This window comes from Symphodus melops (genome assembly GCF_947650265.1).
Source record: "Symphodus melops genome assembly, chromosome: 3".
Lineage (NCBI taxonomy): Eukaryota > Metazoa > Chordata > Actinopteri > Labriformes > Labridae > Symphodus > Symphodus melops.
This window is the reverse complement of record NC_136693.1, coordinates 11496603-11523573: the sequence shown is the minus strand read 5'-3', so window position 1 is coordinate 11523573 and position 26971 is coordinate 11496603. Positions and strand designations below refer to the sequence as shown.

The window sequence follows — 26971 nt, the reverse complement described above, 5'->3', positions numbered from 1 at the left end:
TCAGGCTTTTTGTTGCTCAACTCTCTCTCCCTTGTCTCCCTCTACAGGAGACAACTTAAACTGTGCTTCTGCAAATAACCCTGCTGCAGAAGAATCAACTCGTGCTTCACCAGAGCAAGGTAATCACACAGAAATAGTAAATACATCCAACTTCCAACTTTATTTAATTAAGCACTTTAAAACAACCACAGCTGACCAAAGTGCTGTACAATAAAACAAAAGTTAAAAAAAGGCATAATACACAGTACACAATAATTTAAAAGATATAAAAATGCTATAAAATAAGTAAAATACATAAAATAAATAAAATCATCTTACTCGGTGACAAAGGCCAGGGAGAAGAGATGGGTTTTAAGACACGATTTAAAAACAGACAGAGAAGAGGCCTGTTTAAGGGGGAGAGGAAGGTCGTTCCAAAGTTTAGGAGCCGCAACAGAAAACGCACGGTCCCCTCTGAGCTTCCGTTTAGTTTTGGGCACCCTCAGGAGCAGCTGATCAGCTGACCTGAGGGTGCGGGACGGTGTGTACGAGTGTAGAAGCTCAGAGAGGTATGGCGGGGCAAGACCATTTAGGGATTTAAAAGCAAATAAAAGAATTTTAAAATGGATCCTAAAATGCACAGGCAACCAGTGGAGGGAGGCTAAAATGGGGGTAATGTGGTCATATTTACGAGTGCCAGTACATGTAATGTAAGGACATCTGCTTCTTACCAGTATTTACTTCTGATTTGGAAATAATGTATAGTCTTATTTGTATATCAATGAGACCTAGCAGAATAGAAAAAAATGTTTCTGAGAACCTTGTGATTTATTTATTTCCATAAACTATAGAATGAAGTATTTATAATTATTTATTTAAAAGCTATTTTGAAACCAAATTCAGTCAATTTAATTGATTGATATTACATTGTGACAAAGCTACACGCTTCACTGGAGTTGTTCTCACATAGCACTCCAGAAAATATCTAGATATGTGTAGTCCAACGGATTGAAGTGCGAGTGGCTGTTTGTCTTCACATATACAGCTCCTCCTCAAAATATCAGGAATTTTTTAGGAGATTTCTGCAAGTATGACAGCTCAATGTTTTACAAGAATGTGTTTTCACATGTATGTATTTTATTTGATAGATTTTAACTATTCCTCTCTCTCTCGTCTTCAGAGCCAACGAACATTACAACAGACATAGTTGCAGGTAAACCCAGCCACATATCTGTCAGGAAGCAGCCAAAAGAGGGCAGGAAAGTTGACATCCACCTTAAACCGAGAGCCCTGCACACACACTCCTCCCACGAACGCCCACACTCCCTGGCTGATCTCAAGATGTACAAAGACACCAAAATACTGGTGGCAAAGTTCCTGGAGCATTCCAGCTGCAGCCTACCTCCTGAAGTCCAGCAGGTCGTCAACAACATCAAGTGTGTCATCAAGTCAGATGAGAAACACATGGAGGAGGCCATTTTTAGTGCCAATGTCATTGATCAGGTAACAGAAATAGAAATGTTATCTATCCAGTTATAAAGTGTAACTGAAGAGCAGCAGTGCATAGGTTTATTGTGTACAATATCATGTGTTCAAGAACACACCTCGTCGCCGCATGGGGCCTGTGGGTGACGGATCTTTTAAAGGTTATAAAATATAACATTAAAACTACTGTAAGAAGAAGTCAATAAAACGTGTTTGAGAGCTGCACTCAATAATGCTATTCTACTCAAAGCACATTACAAGAAAGGCAGAGGGCTGCCATTCAGGAGTATCTTAAGGACTCACTGTCCTGCAAATGTTTGTACAGAAATAAATGATGACAACCAAACTGATAACTATTCAAATAGCCATCCACCTGCTCTACGTCCTGGCTAGCTGCGCCTGCAGTATGTTGCTGATTCACGTTGTAAAATCAAACCTAATTCATCCAGTTGAGTCGTACCTAGCAGTGTTACTGACCCTTGTTTCGATTGTATAACATAAAAAACCAAACAGATAGCAAGTAATCAATATCACTTCTTCATATTTTGCTCATTTCATGGTGCACAGGTGATGACGCAGCGCATCAGTGGCAGTCCCAGGAAGCGTGGTCACGAGGATCTTCATCTTCAAAGCTGCGGTGCTTTGAGTTCGTCTCCTTCCATGCGCCGTCCAAAACACCTCCAACAAACAAACAGCGGCTCTGGCGACCTCCAGGACTCCACTTCTTCTGAACAAAGCCTTGAGTGCAGAGAAACTATTCTCTGACCACTCTCCCTGCTAGGACTTGGATCAAAGCTCTGAGGGCATTTCACCGTGCGGGTGCTGCAGCCAGGCTGGGCAGCAGATGTCTGTAGAGTAATTTATAACTCGCTGAGCATTGACTGAGAGAAGTTTTTTTGAATGTGACTACAGCACAGGCAAACTGAAATGATCTCAGACTGTATCTCTTAGTGCCCTGTGAGACTGTGCCAAGTCATCAGCAGAAATGGTAGCAAACTCAGACTGAGCCTGCCAGTGTCTGTAGTGGCTTCTTTCTCATCACAAAAACAAAAGAATGTTTCTCCCTCAGGGGATCTTTTCTACTCAGTTTCATCTGTTTAAAAAAAAAGAAAGAAAAGAAACAAATACACAGCTGATCTGTCACTGAGAGACAATGGAGATTGTGTTATCAGTATTCCCCTTGTCCTCATAAGAAGCAGAAAGAAATATGTTTGTATTAAACTGTTAACTGATCAAACTGGGCATTACGAGCCATTGTTTGCAGACTTTGTGGAGCTGTCACTAATCGGTTGGTGAATATTTTGTGGTGCCGCTGGTTCAAGAACTTCACAGATGTGGATTATTTAACTTACCTCATTATGTTAAAATTCTTATCAGTGTTACAATAAAACATGAGTTTGTATGTTGTGGTTTTTGTTCTTATTCAATAAATGTTGCTGCGTGTTGTTTGTCTACCGCCTGCAGAGGATAGCTTTATAAACAGCTGATCACTGCAACCTAGGCTGACCAAAATATTACAAACATTGGACAATATAATCATCTAGCCATCGTAACATTTAATTTCTTTTGGTTTACATTTACATTACATTAGTTTCATTATTTTCTCCATATCGGGGCAGCATTTAAGTCACATCTAGTTCCCTAAATGTGTATTGCTTGCAATTGATCCTTGCAAAACTAACGAAAAAAATAAAACGTTCACAGGCTGCTTTAATCACTGTAAATCAGTCACATCAGCTTTAAGGTAGTTTTTAGGCTGTGTCATCATGATGCATCTATTTGATGATGATGATAAATTAAATAAAGACTGAAATCATTGCCCGTTTGAGAAATATGTACCAATGTCATTAGATTGTATAAGACCTGACATCATGTGCACTAAATAGGCTTCATGGATCAGTTCTTCAGAAAACATTTTTTCTCATCTTCATTAGATGGTTAACATCACATGGACATAATAAAGGTATAGTATGTACACAAAGTGTATTATAATTAGTGGAAGTAAAATATCCATTTGTATGCTTTTATAAGCACTCACTCACACATATACAGGCTTTTTTACGAAGCCGTATTTTATTACCTCATTATGAATGAATAATTAAATCATGTCCTTATTTTTAAGTCCATCTATAAAATGTGTTTCCATTCATTTACGTTTCCTGTCACTGGTCACTTTTGCCAAAACCTCATGTCTTTAAACGTGTTCGTTGCCTTCACCGTGGGTTGTGGATTTTTAACTCGTAGTTTGGGTAATCACACCTACAGCCGACCAAGTCGGTAGTAGCAGTTTGCGCTGCGTAAACCGCGCTTTCTTTGTACTCAGTAATATGTGTGCTTTTATTTTGAAATGTCTGTGTGGTTCGGTGACAGAGAGCGGAAGTGTAGCGGGCTGATGGGCATTAGCTTCACAAAACGTAGAGATCATGTTTGGGAGGCAGTGAATTGTATAGATTGATTGAAAACGGGGGCATTTGTGGTTTCTTTTTTATTTGTGTAAGTAATATCAGCAGGATTACATCCCTCTTTGCAAGAAAGAAACATTAGTGTTTTGTTATTTTGCAGCTGCCAGTTGATCTGTCGCATGTAACAACGCTAGCTGCTGCTGCTGCTGTGGATCTGTTAGCGTTAACAGACGCTAACGTTCACGTCAGGTCGGAATCGAAAATCACCACCAGTGGTCGTGTTCATCGATAATGTGATTAAGTGAGCTCCAGTCGTGAGTGTATATGCAATCCAAGCGGGCTTGAAGTGCAGACGCTTGACTCGGTTGTGTGACTTGTGTTTGCACTCCTCCTCCTCCTCCTCGCTGCTGCTGCTGCTGCTGCCACGGTGCCCGGTAAACTGTCCACGTCTCGTCTTCTGTGTTAACGTCGCCAGCTGAGCTAGGCCACGTCCCTGCGGGCGTATTTCACCCAACCTACCCTCTGACATTGGACGAGTCTCGGAGACGATGCCTGGTGTGCGGAAGGAGGAAGGAGAGTAAACGATCAGAAGAAATGTGAAAAGTCCTGACATTGATGACTGTCAGCGTGAGTACGGTGGTGTTTGCCTTTATGCGGCATGTCACGTAGACGGATGTGTTGCACAGCGGGAGGATACTTCCATTGAGATCTGTAGGTTGCGGTAACAACCTGAGAAAACTGACATTGTGTATTAGAAATGATCGGGTTTGGTGCAAACCGACGGGGAGGCCGTCTTCCGTCCTTCATCCTCATCTTCTTGATGGTTATCATCGCCATACTGTCTTTCAATTACTGGACGGTGTCCAACAGGCACGGCCGCCTGCTTGATGAGCTGGCGGAGGTGCAGACGCAGGTGAAGCGCACGGACGCGGCGCGCAGCCGGCTGGAGAAGCGGAACTCGGAGCTGATGGTGCAGGTGGACACTCACAGGAAGCAGATCGACCAGAAGGATGGAGATTACAGCGTCCTGGAGGGCAAGCTACAGGCCAGGGAGGGCCTTATCAAAAAGTGTGCTGATGAAAAGGTACAGCAGAAATGTGTGATCCAAGTCTGGGATAATAAAGTTTAATCTGTCTTTAATTACAAAACCAGCAAGGAAGTACTAAGTAGCAGCACTAAGGCAGAAGTGGTCACAGGGTACCATGTTGCACTGAAAGCAGAGATTGTTAACATTCACCAAAAAAATAGGGGATTATATTGAATTATCAGGGTTTTATTTTAAACTTATTTCCCTCTTTTAGTTGGGTGTCCTTATTATTGCTACGGTTAGTAATGCTCTCATAAAACATTCACTGTTCCCTGAGGGAGAAAAAAGTTATTTGGATCCCATCACAAAGTATGTTGTTGAACTCACAAAGCTTGTTAGGTCAGTTGCACTACCTTATTGTACTGTACCTTCATGCAATTTGAAAATAATGTCTTCACATCAAATTATTTTAACTACCTTTTAATCTATTCACCCATATGTTAGATGGAGTGTGTGCTTGAAAAGTAAAAATCACAACTCGTAGCTCTCTCAAGAGTTTTAGTATACTATTCAGTTCTTGTTCTTTTAGTCTCTGTGCCTCATATACACATGTTTTACATTTAAGGGAAGACATAGTTGAGCTTGATTTTGTTTTTGAACTCTGAAATTATAAACCAAGACGAGATTTATCATTTTAAATTCCGCAGTATAGTGATTATGTGGTAGACTATCAATGAGTGACTTTTCCTCTAGTCTTTAAATCAAGATTTCCAAATAATTATAAATCATAATTTAAAAGGCATGGTTGTATAAGAAGAAAACTATTATCAACCTTCTGACGCTGATTTATTTTATTAGCTTTAGGTTTGAGTTGGGCTTTGTCTGTGGGCTCCAAAAGGCGGCTCCTCCTGTCTGTTGCAATAGTGCAGCCAGTTCAGTGAGTTGTGTCCAGCTGCCCTGAGAGACGTTTAGACGACAGATGGGGAGGAGGTTCTCCTGTCATTTGCATCTAGTCTTTCATGGCTGTTTATCATTGACAGGCACACGGTGGTTTACCTTCTATGTTATTCCTAAAGTCTGTCCAGTAGGACTACATCAGGACACGTTTTTCACAAGTTATTAAGAGAATATAAACAAATGTGTTGTGGAAGGAAGAATTAGCAGGTTTGAGCACTTGAACCTGTTTGTATAGAAACAATTCTAGATGAATGAATCAATAAGAGTCGACCCTCCGCCTAATTACAATCCAAATGACTTCCAACTTTGAGACTTTTCTCCTGCTGATCATCACACACTGTTACTTTGTCAAAATCTCTTTTCTGTGGCCAAATCACATCTTAGTAAAACAATGGCCCTGTTACAGTTAGCCCTCTGTTAAACTGCCTGTAAAGCGGGCACGGTCTAAAAGTGACACAATTTACATTTGAATTTCTAACATGTGTGCATCATTTTATCACATAGAAATCCCTCTTGGTGGCTCTGTAATTTGTCCCCTGTGGAAATATTTTTATACCATCTATAGCTTAGATCATTTTCTTGTTGTTGAGTCGAATTGAAATGTTCAAGTGTTTAAAATATGACATCTTTAAAGTGACTTCGAAGGAGTTTGCTCCCTCCTTCCCTGATCACGATAGCGGTGTTGCTAAGCTGTAATTACACTTCTTTTTGTCAACAACCCAACCCTGTATCAACAGTCACATCCTACTTGTTGCAAAGGGCCTGCAATGCAGAGAACATGGTGACAGTTGAGTTTTAACTGGATTCCAGTTACAGTAAACGCGGCTTTGAGGAGCAGGAATGATTCAGGGCAGTTTTTAGTTCTTCACACAGTCTGTAAAGTGTGTTTGTGTCCAGCTAGTTTCAGTAGTTGGAAGAGGTTGGCAGTTCTCCACATGCAAGGGGTGACCTTACAGTTTCCTCACCGCCTCCTGTCTCGGTTAATTATCCTTCATTCAGGAATGCACACAGTCACAATAGATCGAAAGGTCGACGTTTGGGGAAAAGTGTAAAAAGAGTTAATAGATCTGTCACTGTCCTTATGCTACAGTCATGCTTTCCCAAACAAGGCTTAATGCCACTTTATTCAGCTTTCTTTTCCCTCTTGAAGTTCCATCGGACGTAGAATCCACGTTCATCTGTATCTTGACAGAATAACATTGTATAAAATAGTTCCAAGCATTGGCTAACCTTTCCGATGCTTTGCTGTAAGTTGCATCACTGAAAGTGAGGACAACTTCAAAGTAACTCCAGCTTTGTGAAGGACAGACCTTAACTGCACGAGCTTAAAGTCCAAGGTTCCTTTCCCTCTTCCTCCATCCTTACGTCATTTGCCTGCTCCCACTCCCCCCTCACAGGTGTTTGTACACTGTGAGTTTGATTAAAACTCAAGGCAGTAGTAGACTCTCAGGGTTTATATCAGTCCTGCTTATGAGGGGCTCTTTTATTGATTGAGATCTTGTGTTGTCTATAAACCATAAACTTCATTTCCTGCATGGTGTCAGCAGCAACAAAGCCCGCACAAATCTCTTAATTCCTCATTCCAGTTTTTGATTGCAGGAACTTGTGACCCAAAAGCAGTAGCCATATCAACTGGTTTCCAACTACTTGGGGTTTGATGCCATGTTAAACAGAAAAACAAGACAAACCTGTTCTGTAAGGGGGCGGGACTTTCCCGGAACTTTCTGCTTACGAATCTGTTACACAGTGCTCAACTGAGCAACTCTTAATTGCCTTCAACAAACTGGTTTTGGGTGTTGCCTTCAGCTCTCCCTCAGCTGATTAGATTGCCTTTAACCTTTTAATTGTTCTCTTCCTGTACAGATGAAGCTTCAAGGGGAAGCCACAGCCCAGATGACAGAAATCCAGAGGCTAAAAGGTAGGGCACCATCCTTGTTTTGCCACCAGAGGGCGCTGTCAAACACACTGCCCTAATTTCACAGTCTGTTCATTTGACAGATGAGACATGGACTTTTCCTGAGTAGATGTATTTGTGTGTAACAGAGCAGCTAACAGACCTGAAACAGGAGTTCATGAAACAGGAAGAGCAGCTGAGAGAAGTGAAGAAAAACAGCACTACCTTGGAAAGAAAACTGGAATATGAGAGGTTTGTCAAATCTTTACTTCTTTATGTTGTCCTCGATTACTCATACAAACATACATTCTTAAGAATAGATTCATACCTCACTGAACAGGTTTTCACATTTACATTTTTGTTCTACAGTAGACAGAAAAAGTGATGAACGATCATACTTTGAAATTTACAGAGAATATTTGTTCACTAGTTTACAGTGTGGACGTCAGATCGCACAACTTAAGGACGAGTATGAAGAAACGAAGAAGGCGATGGAGATGGAGGCGAAAAAGCTTAGACAGGTATGTACAACGCAACATCTTGACAAACAAAAAAGTGATCACTTTCATGTCTCTCTCTCGAACTGTGCTTCTGCAGCATTTAGCGTGACTCTGATCAGTGAATTCCTCTCGTGTTTTTCCTGTGTCAGCTCTCCTCATCCGCATACACAGATTCTCCTACTCTCCAATGTTCCTGTGCTCATTCTTTCTTTCACCTTTTGACAATTTCTTCAGGTTGCAATAGAACGCCACAAGGGGGCAGCAGCAAACAGAAATGCAGATGGAGCGCTAGGTCTGGACATGGATGGAGAGCGTCATACTGTGGCCAATCACCGACATGAGAGTCAAGATTTGAAAGGTACAATGGGTGGAACCTTGCCAACCAAAGCAAACACCGTCTCGGCTGTTCTTCATGATAATTGTGTTTGATTGCATGCTTAGTTTTTGTTTGCACTCGGATGCCTGTGTTTGCTGCTCCTGTTGATTTAATGGTGTAAGAGGGAGTTTTGATTTAAATCTATCCGCTTCCTCAAAATCATTTCCTCTGCTCTGTTACAGATGAGATGGGTAAGCCTGGCAGCGATGCTGGCATGCCTGGTATTGAAGACAGCGAGGTGGGAAAAGCAGATGATGTGCAGTTTGGTATGCATTTATGTTGAACTTTCTAGAACTCGTTTAAGGCTTGCAGTGTCTAGTAGTTTAAAAGTCGTTTAAAAGTATGAAGATTGTGCTTAACACATGTACATATTAGACTCATTCCTGAAGCTCGCAATGCAGAGAAGAGTTGTTTAAAATAAATTCAGTGATCCACTATATTGAACTTGCAACCTGCAGAGGGTGTTGAGATCAGTTATGGGTGAAAGAATTTAACTTTGCTGATAGAAACACATCCGTTTGACATTGAAACCAAAACTGTAAGAACACCACTCATGTGCACAACGTAAATAGAAACTACTTCCGTGGGCTGTGGCTTCAGATGCTTACTGTATTTGTGTCAAACACCAACATTGTCCCACTGGGTCACATTTACCAAGCTTTCTCAACCTGCTGTTACTGTCATCTCCAGCTTTGAAGAAACCAGCCATCACTCAGAAGCATGAAGACGCCCCTGAATCAGTTGTAGGAGCGGGTGCTGGAGCCAGAGTCGGGGCGGCTGATGGCCCTGGGGCCCAGGCTCTTTCTCTCGATGAGCCAAGGCTCCAGGACAGAGTGGAGACACGTGGAAAGGCGGATGCAGCCCCGGGCGTTTTGAAACAGGCAGACAAACCGATAGTGTTCCAAGAAGACAACAAGGCAGGTATCAAGGCTGATGAGCTGGGAGAGCAACAAAGACAAATACAAGGTACGGAATACAAAACATCCATATCATCAGGATTCTCTCACTTAAGGTTTACTTTGCAGCTTTACTTGTTTTCTGTAATCTTTCTTGTTCCAACTCTTTAGTAAGCTGAAGTTTAGAAGAGATCATGTTCATGTCTTATTGAATGTTTCTACAGTTTTCATTGTTAAGTTACATCCGACATTTAAGAAAATAAATCCACACATGAGCTGAATATTTAAGTTGTCATATAAAGGCATCACTCAGCCCTTTGAGTGAGAAACAGTCGTCATGTTGCCCAGTAGACAAAGTTGTCTCTGAGGTAGAAAAAAATGTCATTTTTATGTTGGTGTGTTGGTCATAGACGCATCAGAACCAAAGTCTCTTTTGTTTTCTTAGTTCCGGATCATGTCAAGGGTGACGGAGAACACTTGAAGGCGATCCCTCTGCCCCCAAATCCTGCACAGGTGCCCAACCCCATCCAGCCTCATCAGGCCAAAGACCACGCTCAAGCAGAGCCAGTTCACCACCGCCAAAGTGAGCATCCACATTACACGGTGTAAAATAGTGTTCTTCCCTGTCGATGGAGCTTGTTTTGAGAGGGTTTTTTTTTTTTTACTAGGCTGCTGATTTGGGATTGATTTATAATCCCAACTATTGACATTAGTGCTGCCTTTGTGCTTAGCTGCTGCCTCCCATTGACCTTTAGGATTTTTCCCATCATTAACAGGTTACACTCCTTCATTTTTATGAAAGTTAGTACTACAAACGGAGTGTTTGTTTGGATGAAAATCATGTTTGCGTATTACTCGGAGCGCTGTCAGGGAGCAGAGGGCTCAATTGCAGAGCAAAGGAGACAAATGACACTCACCTGGCTCCCAGATGATCCTTTCCTGCTGCCTGGCTTCTGCTCTGCTCTGCTGCCTTCTCTCCCCCCCCCCTCTCTTCTCTGTCTTTTATATGTTCCGTTCTTTCATCCTTCTCACACACACCCCTCACCCTCTGCAGCTCTGCTGCTTAAAACACCATCTGTATTCAGATCACGTCTTCAACTTGTCTTCCATGAAATCTTCAGCTTCTGGTCTCTTTTATATTTATATCCTATTATAGCAAATGAACACCCGACACACGCCAGATGTCTTGTTTAACGAAGGGTCTGGTGTTTACTAGACACGAGCAGACGAAACACAAAGCATGCGTCAAAGCATCTCCACTCCCCACCCACACCTGTTCTGATCAACGGTGCAACCTCAAATCTGTGTCAGGCGAGAGAGGAACACACACTGTCTCACATGCCTGTGTGATGGAGATTTATAAGCAGTTAAATAAAAACGCTCGGTTACATTCATGTTGTGTTGACATCAAATAAACAGGATTTTAAAATGATATTCAAGCTCCTGTAATTTGTCTGGAAGCATATTTTTTATAAAAGTAAGACATTAGAAACCTTTAATTACCGGTAAGTCATTCCTCCTCCTTCTCAGCAGGTGAATATTTAGAAATGGTGTCAACCTTTCCATCTACTGTGACACACTCGTGTCCACAATATTAGGGGAAAGGCTCCACTTGCAGTTAAAGAAGTTAAACTTGCAGTTCAAAGTTAGTTTTTAGCATGTAGAAGAACTGAATTGAAATTCAATTGAAATTGACTTTTTATTTATGACCTTCAAAAAGCTTCTCACAGCATCCAACAAAGTAAACCTCAATTTGGATTTACAGCAGGGCTAATTGTGTAATATGATTGGATGGTACAGATGATTAAACCCGTAACTCACTGAGCCCACAACGCTGTCATGACTATGAAGAGTCACTCATCACAGGGGACTCTTGTTTTCACTTCACTTTGCTTTAAGTCCATGATGCTTTCACTCTTCAGACACTTCCTTCTTCAACTCAGCCATCTTGTATCCATTCCCTTCCTCTCTTGACTTCTGTCAGTGTCATCCCTTCAACTCTTTTCCTTCATACATTCATTAAGCCATATTTCACCCATTCCTCTCATTTCCCTACAACTGCCTTCGCTTCCCTCCCTTCCTGATGAGGCCCTTCTCTGCCTCCTGCAGGCCGGTTCTTTGATGAGAACGAGTCCCCAGTAGATCCGCAACACGGCTCTAAGCTAGCGGACTACAATGGGGATGATGGGAACGTGGGTGAGTATGAGGCCGACAAGCAGGCCGAGCTGGCCTACAATGAGGAAGAGGATGGTGATGGTGGGGAGGAAGACGTTCAAGGTGAGCCAGGCCGAGGGACTGGACTGCCTGTCCAGATGTGTATCCACCATTCCTCCCTTGCTCCCACCCACCCACCCACCCACCCCTGACCTTCTGACTCCCCTCCCTGCATATTGTCCAGACAGTTAGAGTGGCTCACAGCACCCTGAGTTTGGTCCTAGAATCCTTCAAATTATCCCTCTGGGTTGAAGCAGGACTGCTCTGCTTGCAGCTCTTGAGTGCATTGCCTGAAGTGTGTCGGCCATGTTTTTCATGTATAGACACAGAAACAATCGTAGCATAGACTTGACCCAGGAACTTATGGTTCTGTGAGACTAATAGAGTTCACATGTAGTCTTTTCTCTCTTGCCTGTGCCTCATTTTAGCTGTAACACCTGTCTGTGCCCACCAAACATCTGACCCACATCCAGACCAGTAGACAAATATAGATCACTGTGTTGTGAATGTGTCTGTGTTCATGAATTATTCAAATGCATGTTTGTGTTTTTTTCACTGTTATAGTTTGTTTCTTCATTTAGATTTTAAAATGAGTTTTTGACTCTACATTTACTTGAATCCATTTTAAAATATCATGTCAGTATTGATAGTACAGGTACACTATGCCTGATTGATATATGATTTTATCATATATATATATATTTGTTTTTTACTGATCAGTTGGTATACAGTCTTGTGTTATATAAAGTGACTAGTGACCAAGGAAGCTCAGATTATCAAAAGATATCTAGGAAGTGTTTCACTTCCTAGAGTTCAGTTCACTTCTTAAAAAAAAAAAAAAAAAAAGAAGATGAATGTGAAACCCCTTTAAGCTAAAGTCAGACATGTATTACTTATACCAACGTGTATCCAAAACGAAGGGTAAAGTGATACCTCTGTCTGTATTCATTTGATGATTTATTTTTTGGGATTTACACTGAAACTCATTTGATTTGTTTTGGGGGGTTTTTTTCTTCTTCTTTTGTGATAGTGACTCAACTCCACTCCAATGTCTATAATATGATCTCTGATGTTTATGTTGCTTTCTTTTTTTCCAGATGATGATGATCGGGATATTCAGGGAGACCGGGCTGTGGATTACGGGAAAAGACATCAAGCCATTGACATTCTTTGAATGGAAACTCCCTCAGCTGTTACTCATTGAAAAAATATTCAAAACGTCCTCTACTCTGAAGGTCACTTGATGAAACAATTCAAACATTGGTATGTTTAAGAAGTGTATCGGGTGCATCCTCAGTGTCATGAACTATTTTGACAACAGACACAACTAATGACTTCTGAATTACATAATATGAAGTTTAAAAAAAAAATCATGGGTTGTCTTTAGCTGCTGTTAATTCGCTAATGATTCAAAGTCATGACAGTAGAGTTGATAACCTGTAGAATGACTGTTGAGTTTTGTCATTTGATGACTGCCTCAGTTCATAAGGAAGTGGTCTAAAATGTCGTTGTTGATTCACATCTCAACCTTTTTTTTTTAAGGTCAAACTCTTGTTTTTGCTACTTTTGTTTTCAGGTCACTGTTGCTTACTATAGACAAACTCTTCTACTGAGGTGATTGTGAAAGACACTAATTCGACATTCTGCCCTTCTAATATTCTTTTTGGGACTCTAACAGAGAAGATTTTTTTTTAAGGGGTCGGGGATGCATTACAAATGCCAAGGACGATACATAGGCATATTAAATCAATTTTTGTGTTCCTTCTAAAAGACACTCCAAAGTGCTTCTCGTTCATTTTTTTTCCTAATAATGCCATTGCATGCATTTTAACCTTTTTATTAATCAAACTGAGCAGAATAGTGAAGCTTAAGCAATACTTAAAGCGTTGTTAATGTCCTCAACAGTGTGCAAAGCTTAACCAAGCACATATGAAACTGACTGACTGTACACATGCTTCCGTTCATGAGGTCTCTTGTACATAATATAGTTACAATTTGTACTGAGGAAATCTAATTCTTCACCTTTTGGGGAAATCCATGAACCTGAAATCAGGTCTGTTTATGCAGCCAGGGAAATTGTTTTTTTTCTTATTGAAAGGCACATGAATGTAATTTAATTGTATTAAAGGTGATGCTCCATGGTGTGGCTCAGTTGTGATGGTGCTTTAAAGTAACTAAACAGAAACAAATTGTCATCAGCATGCAGTGGATTATAGTCGGGTAGTGCCTGTTTGTTTTCAGTAATGTTGAGTATATACAGCAACACAAAACCTCCAATGACCGAGGCTCGGTATATTTGATAATATTGTACTTGCCTGTAGTCCTTTTTCATTTAGTAATGTTTTGAGAGGGAAAGAACAGCTGGTTGTGTTTGCTGCAGAATGTGCCTGGTGTTTTTAAGGGGGTGTGTCTGTGTCCCATACGGGTATCTGCTTTGGAGAGACTGAGCAGAGGCGGGAAATGGCGCCTGGTAAAACAACGATGTGTCATATCGGAGACGGTGCTTGAGTAGAGGGAGAAACACAAAAAGTCGGAGCTGCACAGCAAAACAACCACTGCTTTTGCTGTGATGGTTAAACGGTGTTAAATCGTTATCACCCGATACTGCGGATCACCGTAAAGTAAGTCGTTAACAAACATTGTTCGCGCATTTGTGTTATGCTTGGCTTGCTGTCTGTGATTTTGGCAAACGATAGATAAACATTTTCACATACTGCCTGTGTGCAGATCTGTTACTTCGAAGCAGTTTTTTCAAGAAGCCTAGATAGGGTTAACGCAAAGCTACTTATGCTAAGCTAAGTCAAATAGCTAAGGTTAGTTCAAACACGGCCTACCGCGGATCTGGCTAATTCCTGGTCCAATAGACGATTCGGCTAATTGTAGCTTCCCGCATACGTATGTTGTAACTAAGTGGAGCCAATTAAAATACCGTTAAATTATAAGAATCTAAGGCGTTAAAGCGTTTGCATCATGTTAACGCGATGAACATTAAGAGTTAAAGAGTCCAAATTAGCCTTATTGTTAGCTTAAAGGCTAATGTCCCGAATTACATTCCATAACATAACTTAGCTAGTTGTGTATATTGGCTGACGATTATTAATTAAACCCTAATATTAGAAGATAATGTGTAGGTATGTCTGAAGTGATGAGCGATATCCCCACGTCGTGTTCAATGATAACGGTGACCAAATCAACAGTTCATTTGAATAGCGTTTACAGGTACAGTCTTAGCCTGCTGTTTTGATTAACGAAGCCTGACGAGTTGGACTAGCACATTACCGAATAGTTAAATCATGTACAAGACGAGGAGACAGTCGTGTCAACCCCTTGTCCAGGTCTTTACCTCAGCTGGCTCACTAACAAACATTTCTTTATTAGTTCGTTATTACATTATTGAGCTGAAGTTACGTTATGCCGCACTGGCTTGCTAACGGTAAGTTAGCCTATCCGAGTTTGTCGTCGTTGAAATGGTAACGTTACTGTTACAATACTTTTTTATCTGGGAAGACATGTTATTTAGTGCGATTAAGGTGATTTTTATATGCGACTGATGAGAGATGACATTTGGAAATAAACTAACGCACTGATAGGAATACGTGTGGCACACCTTCATAACCCCTGACCTCTTGTATTTCGTTTCGGCAGCGCTAGCTCGATCATGCTAGCTGCTAAGCTCGGTAATTAGTCATATTTAAGTGCTTCTTTTACAAACGTCGATTTAAGCGTGATTAGATCAGTTAGAATTAGATCAGAAGCTGCACGTGTCTATTGTACTTTAATTGATCTTAAATGTTTTAGTTACGTATCAAGTAGCCTCCGTTAACCTGGTAGTATGGACGAGTTAACGGACGGGCCTTTCCTGTATTTTCACCGTTTCCATGACTAGCGTTGCTATGCTAGCTCGGTCATACAGTGTTTATTTCCCGCTCACTTGCTCCTACCTATCTGTCTCCCTGAGCATTCATTGACTGCTGGATTTGAAAGGGATACATTTCGCAGTTACAGTATTGTAACCTTGTCAACGTTTGATTGAAATGAATTTAAAAGACTCTCAGTTTTTATTTGTGTTTTGAACCTACTCGAGGAAAAACTTCATATGCGTGTATATATCGTTATTATATCCAACAAAATAGCTAGTAAGAGAATCACTCATATCTGTTGATATAACGTTAATTTAAAAGGAAGCTTCTTTCAGTTTTCCTCTTTAAGTTTCAGGGGTGTTTAAAGGCTCTGGATTTTGTAGTTTTAATCACTTACTTAAAGCTACTAATATTTATCAACCCTCACATTAAATAAGAACAGACCATCTGTAGGATTTTCATTTTTTTAGTTGTGTTATACTTTTGACTTAAAAAGAGGGGGGAAAACACATTAAGAGAGAACCTCTTGTTTACTCGTGTGTAAAACTACTTTTTATGTATAAATCATTTTGTTCTATGGAAGAGTTTCTTTTGGGTGGGAGGAACTTTTTTTTTTTTTTTTAAACCTTTTTAACGAAACGTAAGTAAAATATTGTTGTGCTTTAAAATAGTTTACTGATGATAATAATTTAGCTGGAAAGAGTTTATTGCCAAAGGGCCTACCTAAAATCTTACTGTACATCCTCCTTGCGATTGACCAACAACAGTATCGTGCTGGTTTGTTTATGGATCAGCCTCTCGTAGACGAACAGTAACTGTACTGATCTACACTTTCAATAGATAGTGAACAGTGTGTATTGAGAGGGTGTTTTTGTTGGTTAAGGGTCCTGACAGGTTGTAGATATGTCCAGACACATTTTCAGTCAGCTGCTGTTATGTAAGCACACTGGGTTGTATTGCTTGACTCATAATTTTTGTTCACCGTAGACTGTTTAAAGGTTTTCCCTGTACACACTCCCTTACAACACTGACCAATTACATTCCTCAACTCTAGAGATTAAGAAGTTTATTTTTTAAAGAAGTCTTTTCTCATGCCTCCGTTTATAGTTATTGTATATTGATGGAAGTGTAACCCTGACTATGATCTCATAAGAACTTAGTAAATATCAGAGAGTCGTTGTGAGTGTGTGTTTAGAAAGATTGGTGTTTTTACTTTGCAAGTGGAAGTAAAGCCAGCTGTGGCTGCTGCTATCCACTGTGATGTAAGTGAAATGGGATCTTGAATGCATCCAGATGTAAAATAATGCACCCGTATTAACAGACTACAAATGCACTCAACAAACTTTTCTTTCTTAATTTAAAATAGTATTGGCCTTTACAGCAACCTGTTTTTCCACCTTTAAACTTGTATTTGTTCAGATGTTTACTTCACTATACAGTCATATTGATATCTCCTCTCTCTCTCTCTCTCTCTCTCTCTCTCTCTCTCTCTCTCTCTCTCTCTCTCTCTCTCTCTCTCTCTCTCTCTCTCTCTCTCTCTCTCTCTCTCTCTCTCTCTCTCTCTCTCTCTCTCTGATACAGCCTTACATGTGACTGCTAAAACAATGAGGCTGAGAATGCGTAAGGCGTCTCAGCAGCCGAACCCCAGTCTGGCCAGCCGCACATCTCGTACCAAACGGAGACACTCTGAAGTCGAAGAAGACACTCCTTCTAGTGGAGGGAGGGGGTTGTTCTCGACCATCAAAAAGTTCATCAGGGGAAACGCTGTGAAGGTAACTTCCTCTGTGGTCACATCAACTGGCCCTGCTGCTTTTTTATGTAACAGGGTTCACTGCAGATATATCGGGGAGCATTGAATTGTTGTAACTAAGGCTGTAGTAGTGTCCTCCTGTGTGCTTGGTTTAACAGCTCTCGCTAAGCTTTTTGGTACTTGTGTGGTTTTTTCAAACCGTAGTCATCACTGTTCTGCTCTCCAGGTCTCTGAGTTAAATACAGTGTTTCTTGGTGTAGAGTGTCATGTTTCCCAAGAAATGTCTGCTGGAATGCAGCAGCTTGTCTGAGAACTCGGACTCTGCTCTAATTTTAACTTCTGGCTCACAGAGTTGGTGTGCAGCAACAGGAGGTTGTAGCAAGTGGAAAAGTCAACTGAGCAAAAGTGGCCTATCCTCTGAGATTTTTTAAAAATGTTTTTTTTTTTTATTATTCAAACATTCTGCATTTTGTTATTAAGTCCACAATTAAAGCATGTAGCGCACTGCTTAGTTGTTTCTGTCTAATCTCTTGAACAGACTTAAAAATGTAACTCCAAGTTCACTGCCTTCATTATGTTTTGTATTGTACGTTCTTCGTGATCCTTCAGGTTGTTTAAGTATAAAGTGTAAAGTATCGTTATTGAGTGATTTTAAATAAAGACGAAATCCATTGTTTTTCCTCTTCTGCACTTAGCGTTATCTGCACAATTGTACTGAAAGTTTTATTGGTGTATATGTTCTGTAGTTTTTATTTTATTTATGCTGTGTTCCTAAATAAATTGTTTCATTAAGGTGCAGCAGGAGAGCCCAGCCAAGAAGACACGGCTCCACTGTGATGTGGACAACAACCTGATCACCTCTACTCCTAACGCAAATACCCCCCGGAGGACGATCAGCAGGCGAGGCTCCCTCAATGGACGTGAGTGGAGCAGAAAAAGACTCATCAACAGCCTGCATCTTTTCACTCATCCTGTGTTAACTCTTTCAACTTGTCACTTCTCCTCTGCAGAAGCCACAAATCACGATAGGAGTAAGGAGAAGCCAAATGGCAGTCTGGAGGAGACAACGGCCGTTGAGGTGGTCACCAGCCCCCCCAGGACCACCCTTCTTGGGACCATCTTCTCCCCTGTTTTTAACTTTTTCTCACCAGCTAAAAATGGTAAGCAGGCTCTGAGGAAGCTGTTAGAATTATGACTGGCATGTCACGCCACTGCAACATGTAGAGTGCAGTGTATTCGCTTCATCTTGATGGTAATGTGCCAGGATGGTGCACAGCTCAAATCCATTCTGTTATTTTCAGCCTCCTCTGGCTCAGACTCTCCAGACCAGGCGTTGGAGGCTGAGGAGATAGTCAAGCAGCTGGACATCGAGCAGACTGTGGAGACACCCACCAGCACAGCCACATCCACGCAGGAAGTGTGTGCCCCCACTAACTTCTACTCCAGTGTAACACAGCTGCCCCCTCTGCGACCTCCACACATCCCAGAGGTGTCTCCCACAGCAGTGGAGGCAGAGCTGGAAGTCGATGCTGACCTTCCACCACTCACAGGTAGATACTGCAGTACTCCTTATCCTGAATTCCAGTTAAGGTCATTATGAAGCGCATTAAAAGTTATGGCTCCGCTCAATTTGTTTTTGTTTTTTTTCTTTGTCTAAAATTGTTCTTTCTGTGGCCCAAGCTCCTGGTTCCAGTCCAGAGATGGCGTATGTTGACTCTCCTCCTGCTGTAGTACCACCAGAGGCTTCATATGAAGAGGACTGGGAAGTCTTTGACCCGTGAGTAATATACTAAAGCCCTAAAATGCTACCCATTAAAACCTACGGTGGACTAAACAAAACAATAGTTTTCAAGTTTGCTTTTGAGGTTTTTCTTAAAGATGTTTGTATTGACATGTCTGACTTTGTTATTTGTAGGTATTTCTTCATCAAACACGTCCCTCCGCTGACCGAAGAGCAGCTCACTCGTAAGCCAGCCCTGCCACTGAAGACACGCAGCACGCCTGAATTCTCCCTGGTCCTAGACCTGGTCAGTAACAGGATTTGTTGGTTATTGACTGTTGAAACTGTGTATTGATATAATATTGATTGTATTTCTCTGTGTTTTAGGATGAAACGCTGGTTCACTGCAGTTTAAATGAGCTGGAAGATGCAGCACTTACCTTCCCTGTCCTCTTTCAAGATGTCATTTACCAGGCATGTGCTACAACAACGTTCGTCACAAGTTAATTCAGACCAATAGAGGGAGACAAAGTCCCATATGTAAAAATGAAAGCTTGTAGAGAGGGGGGCACACTTGAAAACCGCTCTGAGAAGAATGTGTATGTTATAGAGCCTCAGCACAGTTTACACTTTGTCTAAACATCAAGCTATTACATGCGTACACAATCTACAGACAATGTAATATGAATTGTTGTTCCTCTTGGAAATGTACCTGCAATTGTTTATTGATCATCAATGTTTGCGTAACACAGTTCTGTTGTAATGTGCAGGTGTATGTGCGTCTGAGGCCGTTCCTTAGAGAGTTTCTGGAGCGCATGTCTCAGATCTATGAGGTAAATATAAATCATCCCTTACTGTTGATTTGCACCCCATTTGAAAATGTGATCTTCATTCCTGCCCTTTTTTTTTTTTTTTTTTTTTTGCCTAGATCATCCTCTTTACTGCCTCGAAAAAGGTGTATGCAGACAAACTGCTCAACATCTTGGATCCTAAAAAGCAGCTTGTAAGGTAAAGATGTTTCTGCTTCGGTTGTTTAGAATTACACATCAAACTGACCAGCTCAATAAAAGCCTGAATGAAGAGGCTCAGAAGTTGTGTGCAGCTCTCCTGCTGGCATGTGCTGCTGTGGAGGTGTCGGTGTTGTGGTTTTTCTGAATTATTGATTGCCCTGACCTTGTCACGGATTGATTTTTTTTTTTTCCTGTCTCTCTCTCTCTCTCTCTCTCCTCACTCTGCCCTTTCATCCTCCTTCTGTAACCTTAGACACCGGTTGTTTCGAGAGCATTGTGTCTGTGTCCAGGGAAACTACATCAAGGACCTCAACATCTTAGGGAGAGACCTGTCAAAGACCATCATCATTGACAATTCACCACAAGCCTTTGCATATCAGGTGAACACCTTTAACACAATTAGGACAGTTTTTCTTATCGGATTATTAAACAGCATCAGTAACTAACCAACCAACAAAAGAGTGAAGTGAATCTTCTTTTTAACACAACGAGCACCTATAAGAGTACAGTTTGCCATTAAAAGTCAATTTAAATGGTAAAATGTTTCCAAGTAATGAATATCAAACTGACTGTAGCCTCTGATAGTAAGAGAATTTGTTTCCTCACAACGGTCCCTCATTGTTTGGACCCAGGATGTTCGATCTGCTGCTTTGAACCTTTGACAAAAGTGAATAAAGGATGAGTTCATCAGTTTAACCCGCTGAACTAAATTAGACCAGTTCGCACTCTTCTTAACTCATGTAACTATTTGAAAAATCTCCTCACTCATGACAATGTGTTACCACAACAGTGACCCACATCCTTGCATTCAACAAAACCTCCAAACATGAGTGCATGTTGGACGTTAACTGTGAAACTGTGGCCCCTATGTTAAAAGACAATTGATGGGGGGGCGCCTAGTCGTTGATGCCCATGAATAGAGGCTGCGGTCCTCTAAGCAGGCGCCCAGCTTTGGCTCTGACCTGCGGCTCCATTCCCGCATGTCATTTCCCATTCTTACTCTTCCAGATTTCCGCCTCTGTCCACTGTCCTTTTGAAGTTAAAGGCATTTAAAAAAAAAGATGATTGATAAAAGCTGTTTCGTAGCTCAAGTTAAAGACTACAATTACTGTTGGGTTGTAGACTTGTTTTTTTTAAAAGCTTATTTAAAGTGTCATGGATAATCTATGAGGTGAAATAAGTGTTTGTTTTTATGGATTCTGATGGCGTTGAGGTGAGAGGTGCAACCTTAGAGGGTATTGAAAAAAAAAAACAACACAACTCATTAGATGTTTTGGTCCCAACAGTTGTCCAATGGGATTCCCATAGAGAGCTGGTTTATGGACAAAAATGACAATGAGCTGCTGAAGCTTGTGCCCTTCCTGGAGAAGTTGGTTGAGATGGTAAGACTTAAGAGAATTTTGTATTTGTTGTTTAACCTGTTTTTTTTTTTGTGTGTTTTTTTTGAAGCTACGTAATATTTCACGAGTAAAGAATATGTGATCACTATTTCATCTCCACCCCTCATGGTTCTCTTCCTGTTCAGAACGAGGATGTGCGGCCGCACGTTCGAGAGAGGTTCCGGCTTCATGACCTGTTGCCCCCTGACTGAACTGGACCACAGACTCTCGGAACAGGACAACATAGAAAGACTAAAACAACATGCGTGTAAAAAGCCCCTCGCTGGATTACAAACGAAAACATTGCCATTACTCTTAAAATGTTGGCCTTTATTTTTTTATTTTCTTTAATCCACCATTTCCTTTTAAAACAGACACACAAAAATCATTTTAAATATATGGATAAAATGTTCTTTATATCTAAATTACAAACTATCTACAAGCCCAGGTGAACTCCTCCTTTTTGACTGGCCCTCCAGCTGTGGAGACAGAGATTGTCTCCACACTTAATCCTGCAGTCTTGGTGCTGGTTCAGTGGATATGAAAGAAGAACTCTGCCTGAATGAAGTCCCTGAACCCAAACCAACCCCCTGGTGCTCACGCTGTTGACACTGACGAATAACAACACTCTGTGGCTACAGACCATTTTCAGCAGGAATGTCTGGCCTGTAAATGAATCTGTGCATGTGTGTTTGTTTACTCCTAGCCACAAACACACGCACTGATTAGGTGTTTGGCAATCCTACTATCTGTAGCCTTTGAATCATATGCATTCCTCCGTAGCTGAGTCAAGTTTCTATTGTTGGTTGCAGTTTTTTTTCTGGTAAAACTGGTGTTTTATTGTTAAAAAAAAATAGCGTTTCAAAAATGTTTTACTTTGTAAGATATGATATTTTAAAAGGGGTCGTGTAAGTTTTATTGTAAGCCTTTTTCCAAGTAGGAGAACTTGGGTGCGTGTTGATGATGACGGTCCACTGCATAGTCCAATAAAATGGGACGCTCAATATAGTTTGTACTCATTCTCACAAATAGAGGTTTGGATGAATTTGTTGGCTTCTCCATTGACAACATGGCTCCTTTATTAAATGTTAGGATTAAGACTTCTTCTACCTGTAAATCTGAAATATTGTAAAGGCTCGAGGGCATTCATTTTCAAAGTGATCCATGTCAAAGTCAACCTTTCTCTGGTCATAGTATTGGTCTTGTCAGTTTTTTTTTTGTTTGTTTTTTTTTTTTTTAGCTCTTGATCAAACATACTGGCTAAGTCAGAGCAGTTTCTTTTATTTGTAATGTGTTATTTGATGGCTATGTCAGTAGCATTATGACTAATGTAGCACATCTCTGCCAGTGTGTCATGAAGTCTACCCATGGTAGGAATCTATGGCCAGACCCTGTACCAGCTATATCTGGCACCAGCAACATACTGTTCAACCAGTCCGCTTGGCTGGCTGCTCCTCTACCTATTTCATGTTTTTGCTTTGTACTATTAGCTTTTTTCTTATGTTTAGGATTGTGTTTAAGAATGGTTACTACGTTTATGAATGTGTATCTGCCCGATTTCAGCCAGAACAACTCTAAGCCAAATTGACTTTTGACTCCTTTGTTGCTTCAACTTCATTCTTTTTTTTTTAACAGTAGGCTGAGACGTGTTAGCTCACTACAAGCCTAAACCTGTGAGAGGCTTATTGCCCATCTATTCCAAACACTGAGGAGCTAATGTGACTCTCCGTGACAATTTGGCATGCATTGTTGAAACTTTTTCAGATCTTGGTCCTTTTTGAATAAGTGCATTTTATGTTGAAGCAAATTTGGATTTGTCTGGATTGCCTGTACAGTGCCATATGATTCTCCTCCTTACAAGTCCCTCTCCCAGTTTTCCCGTGGTCCCATCCCCCAAAAAGTATTTAGATGGAAAGAGACAATCAGACCTGAAAGCTCTTGCAGATACTAAAACATGATCACACCCACTCTTCCCATTTTTCTTTCAGTGTACCGTAAGTGTTGTGTACTGTGATTCCATTGAGTTGTTCTCCTCCCATGAGTGTATCTGTAGGTGAATCCTGCTGTGCCCTGCCCAAACAATCCCTGCTGCTTACTTTGAGGGCCGGTTCTGTTCAGAGATGGTTTTCATCTGGTCAGCACCTGCTCATCTTTGCCTTTTTGTTTTCACAAGAAGTTAGTAGCTCTCCTGAAATTAGAACGAGTTGTTTTCAAGTTAAATTTATTACATGGCACAGTGGTGTTTACTCTGACATAATGTTACGAGTACACAGTCCAGACTATGAATGTAAATTGAACATGGGGGGGGTAAAGTCTTGAGCGTCTTTCTTATTCCTTGTTTTTTCTTCGTCAAAATGAAAAAACAGACGAGGAGAGTCTGTAGCCAACATCTGCCATTGGCATGTAAAAAAAGAAGGCAAAACAACGTGTATGGAAGAGGAAATGCTTAAGGTCCCACCATGGTTTCCCTCTCCCCATCCTCCCATGGCCTCTCATGAGCTTGACTGCCAGCTTTCAGTATGCAAGCCTCACCCTGAGTGTGTGATGTGGCCCGGGTGTGCTCGTCTCCTCAGTGGGCTGCATGATGAGCTAAAGTTTATCAGTCATGGCTTCTTTTTGGAGGACTGCTGGGAGGCATTTCATACCTTTCGCCCAGCTCATTTTTATGTGCATTACCAGTTTATTGTACACTGAGTGTTGTACAATACATGCAGCTTCATGTTTTAAAAAAATCCTTAAACTAAGGAAAATCTTTTGTATTTTTGATTTCAAAAGGCATGTCATATCTACTTTTTAAATGTATTAATGAAGATTTAACTTTACTTCAGATGGAGTGTTTTTTTCTTACAAATATCTGTATGTTTAGTTTAGCGCAAATGTTACTGAACTGTTAAACTTAGCATGTAGAGAATACCGCCTGCTTTGTGGGAAAGTCCTGAATTAAATTTTAATCATGGCACTTTTCTGCAGAAATGAGCAATCGTGTTAATGATTTTTTTTTTTTTTTCAATATCTGTTAAGCCATTTTACTTGCAAGAATTGCTATTTGTGCTGAAGATGTATTTAAAATGTTTTAAGACATCTTTGTCAGCCATCAGGCTACATGCTATTGTAAAGTGTATATACAGTTACATTGAATTTCTGAAACAAAGTTTTAAAGTTAAAAACCTCTTGCATGCTCTTTGTTTTTATTTCTCTTGGGTGTGTGTAGGATGAAGCTGGAGATGTAGGGCTATTCATGCAAGAAAAGAGGACTTGTAGTGATACTGTTCCATACAATGTGCATATCGGTGTTTATGGGAGATATTGTTACACTATCTTAATTTTTTAAAAGACCGACTTGACTTATGGACTTTAGAGAAGGCTACAAAGTGTACACCATATGTTTTCTATTATGTCAACGGTTTTACTGATTGATCCACCAGGATTTATTCGTATTTAATTGTTTTCCTACCAACAGAGGCTAATTTGGTCTTTTAATTCCCTTAAAGTGTCTAGTTTATGCTGCTATATTACTGCTTACTAAGTTATGTCAAATCATAGGTATATCACAATCTTCTCTAATTATCAACAATTAAACAACTTAAATCTTTATTATCTAGTTTATAATGGCCATTGATTATAATACAAGGGACCAAATGGGTTTTCAACAACTCTAACATTTAAAGTAGAAAAACGGACAAAGTTAATAGATATGAAGGTATGACACGATGCATGTGAGGGTTCATGGATTAACTCTATAAAACGATTTTAGTTTAGAATAGTTTCCTTGATTCCATCAGATTAAAGCATCTCACTGCACGCACTGTGTTAAGGTGTGTGTTGTGTGTTTGCACCAGATGTCGTCTTGTAAATCCTCCAGCAGCCTGTCTGCTGTCTTCTGGCTCCTCGTGTGCGGCTCAAGTTTCACGCAAAGGAGTTAATCAACAGACTTCATCAATAATTCAGCACCGACGGTCCGGGCTTGTTGCCGAAATCCCTTCTACGTTTCACAGCCCTCATTTCGCACCTACTTTTTCCCCTTTTAGCGGTGTCCTTAATTACGCTGCTTCAGACCAGAGGTAGAGTTTCAGATGGCCTCGGAGGAAGAGATGAGCCTGTGGGAACGCGCTGACGTGAAGATGGATCATCGCCTCCACCTGCTGATTAAAGATGAAGTTTGAAGGGAAACCTTACTGACTCTGTTTAGTTAACAAATATGAAGCCCGATGTTCGCCCGGTCTGTCTCAGCTGAGAATCGCTACTGCATCAAGAGGAGAAAACAGATTGGATTTATCTTTATTACCTGGAGTTACCTTTAATTGAGGACACTAACGATGTGGTCGACAGCAGCTGCTTGCATCGTTTGCATCCTATCAGGTACATTTAAAGTCACTTTTTAGAAAGACTCAAAGTCTATTTATTTTATGATCTCTAAACCTATAAATGTATTTAACATAATACAAAGCTGTTAAATTGGTGAAATTATAAATATAAGAGCAGCAAAGCTAGACATGTTGACCAAATTTTAGTTGTTGACGTTTCTGACGTTAAATACCTTAATCTGAAAAGTAAACAAATGATTTTAAAAACCAAAATGGAAACTGCCTAGACACATTTAATATAAAGTACCGTTTTCGTGATTGAAAATTTGATATTTTCCCACTGGAAAATGTTTAGTCAAACTCAGTGGGGTTTTAATGATTACATACCCAATTGATGTTGGGAAAATCCAATTAAAAAAGGCCTACTACCTGACTATAGGGACTTCTGAGTTTCAAAACAAACAATGCAGCACAAACAGGTTAATCATGATTTTTTTTTCACTGGAGTGCATCAGCCTGATGAGTCCTATTTCCTGTTTGTATGTTTTCTTTTGTACAGGCATCATCTGTAATGTCAAACAAGTCTATTCACAACCCAAATGGATACAAAGAACAACTGACCATTCTCCTGACGAGGCCTCCATATCAGAGGAAGACATCCAGAAAGTTATTAATGAAATCCTCTCTTTGTCTGATCAGAATGTAAATAAACGGAGCTTTAGCGCTACATACGCTGCAGGAGATCTGGACTTAAACGCGTATTATCAAGCTCTCAGTGATTTGTACGCTGTCTTTCAGCCTCTGTTGAGGGACAGGTTTCTGGATGACCTCCCCAAAACATTAGTGTGTATTCTTTCTGGCAGACAGGACTGTGGCCTGGAGGCAGAGCTAACAAAGACTGTGTCGCTGGAGCTCGGAAAGCCGCTGCTGAGCGTTTTGTCGTCTCTGCGATCACAGACGTGCACCACACTGAACCCTAACAGAGGGTCAACTAGCTTCCTGAGTGGGTACCTTAGGACTGGGGAATCAACATCAGCAGCATTAGATGGTTTTCAGAACACATTAATAAAGATATTGTCAAGTTTCCCTCTTTCTGGGAGTTTGATGGGTGCTGTGAGCAGCCTTGTGGATGTTGCTGTGACATACATTTCGGAGTTCTTGGCAACGTTCATGCAAATTCCTATGGACTATCTCAAAATAGCTTTACAGTTTGGTGTT

At 40.7% G+C, this 26971-nt stretch overlaps 3 protein-coding genes across 12 annotated transcripts in view; all 3 read left to right on the top strand.

The window, feature by feature from the left end:
• Positions 1-2866, top strand: part of fam189a1 (family with sequence similarity 189 member A1) — a 90350-nt gene extending 87484 nt beyond the window's left edge. For all 4 annotated transcript variants that reach the window (XM_079338937.1, XM_079338938.1, XM_079338936.1 and 1 more), the window contains 3 exons: positions 48-119; positions 1160-1482; positions 2032-2866. In XM_079338937.1, coding sequence (XP_079195063.1) covers positions 48-119; positions 1160-1482; positions 2032-2229 — 593 coding nt within the window. In that variant the 3' untranslated portion in view covers positions 2230-2866. The remainder of the gene's footprint in view (positions 1-47; positions 120-1159; positions 1483-2031) is intronic.
• A 957-nt stretch (positions 2867-3823) lies between these two features.
• golm2 (golgi membrane protein 2) lies at positions 3824-13870 on the top strand. 3 transcript variants are annotated; one of them, XM_079338831.1, is made up of 11 exons: positions 3825-4493; positions 4737-4950; positions 7714-7768; positions 7894-7996; positions 8175-8265; positions 8479-8602; positions 8803-8886; positions 9311-9586; positions 9962-10099; positions 11626-11793; positions 12828-13870. In XM_079338831.1, exons 2-11 carry the CDS (start codon positions 4834-4836, stop codon positions 12902-12904), a joined length of 1233 nt encoding a protein of 410 aa, XP_079194957.1. In that variant the 5' UTR covers positions 3825-4493; positions 4737-4833; the 3' UTR covers positions 12905-13870. The 3 variants fall into 3 exon arrangements, with proteins under 3 accessions (XP_079194955.1, XP_079194957.1, XP_079194956.1); XM_079338829.1 differs by having other exon boundaries at positions 3824-4950; XM_079338830.1 differs by lacking the exon at positions 11626-11793 and having other exon boundaries at positions 3826-4950.
• ctdspl2b (CTD (carboxy-terminal domain, RNA polymerase II, polypeptide A) small phosphatase like 2b) lies at positions 12975-24625 on the top strand. Of its 5 annotated transcripts, none has more exons than XM_079338828.1 (13): positions 12975-12993; positions 17172-17362; positions 18134-18260; positions 18351-18500; positions 18642-18890; positions 19021-19117; positions 19256-19367; positions 19448-19534; positions 19831-19893; positions 19989-20068; positions 20324-20450; positions 21357-21452; positions 21596-24625. In XM_079338828.1, exons 2-13 carry the CDS (start codon positions 17195-17197, stop codon positions 21659-21661), a joined length of 1422 nt encoding a protein of 473 aa, XP_079194954.1. In that variant the 5' UTR covers positions 12975-12993; positions 17172-17194; the 3' UTR covers positions 21662-24625. The 5 variants fall into 5 exon arrangements, with proteins under 5 accessions (XP_079194954.1, XP_079194951.1, XP_079194953.1 ...); XM_079338825.1 differs by lacking the exon at positions 12975-12993 and adding an exon at positions 13952-14351; XM_079338827.1 differs by lacking the exon at positions 12975-12993 and adding an exon at positions 14544-14625.
• The last annotated feature ends 2346 nt before the right edge of the window (positions 24626-26971 follow it).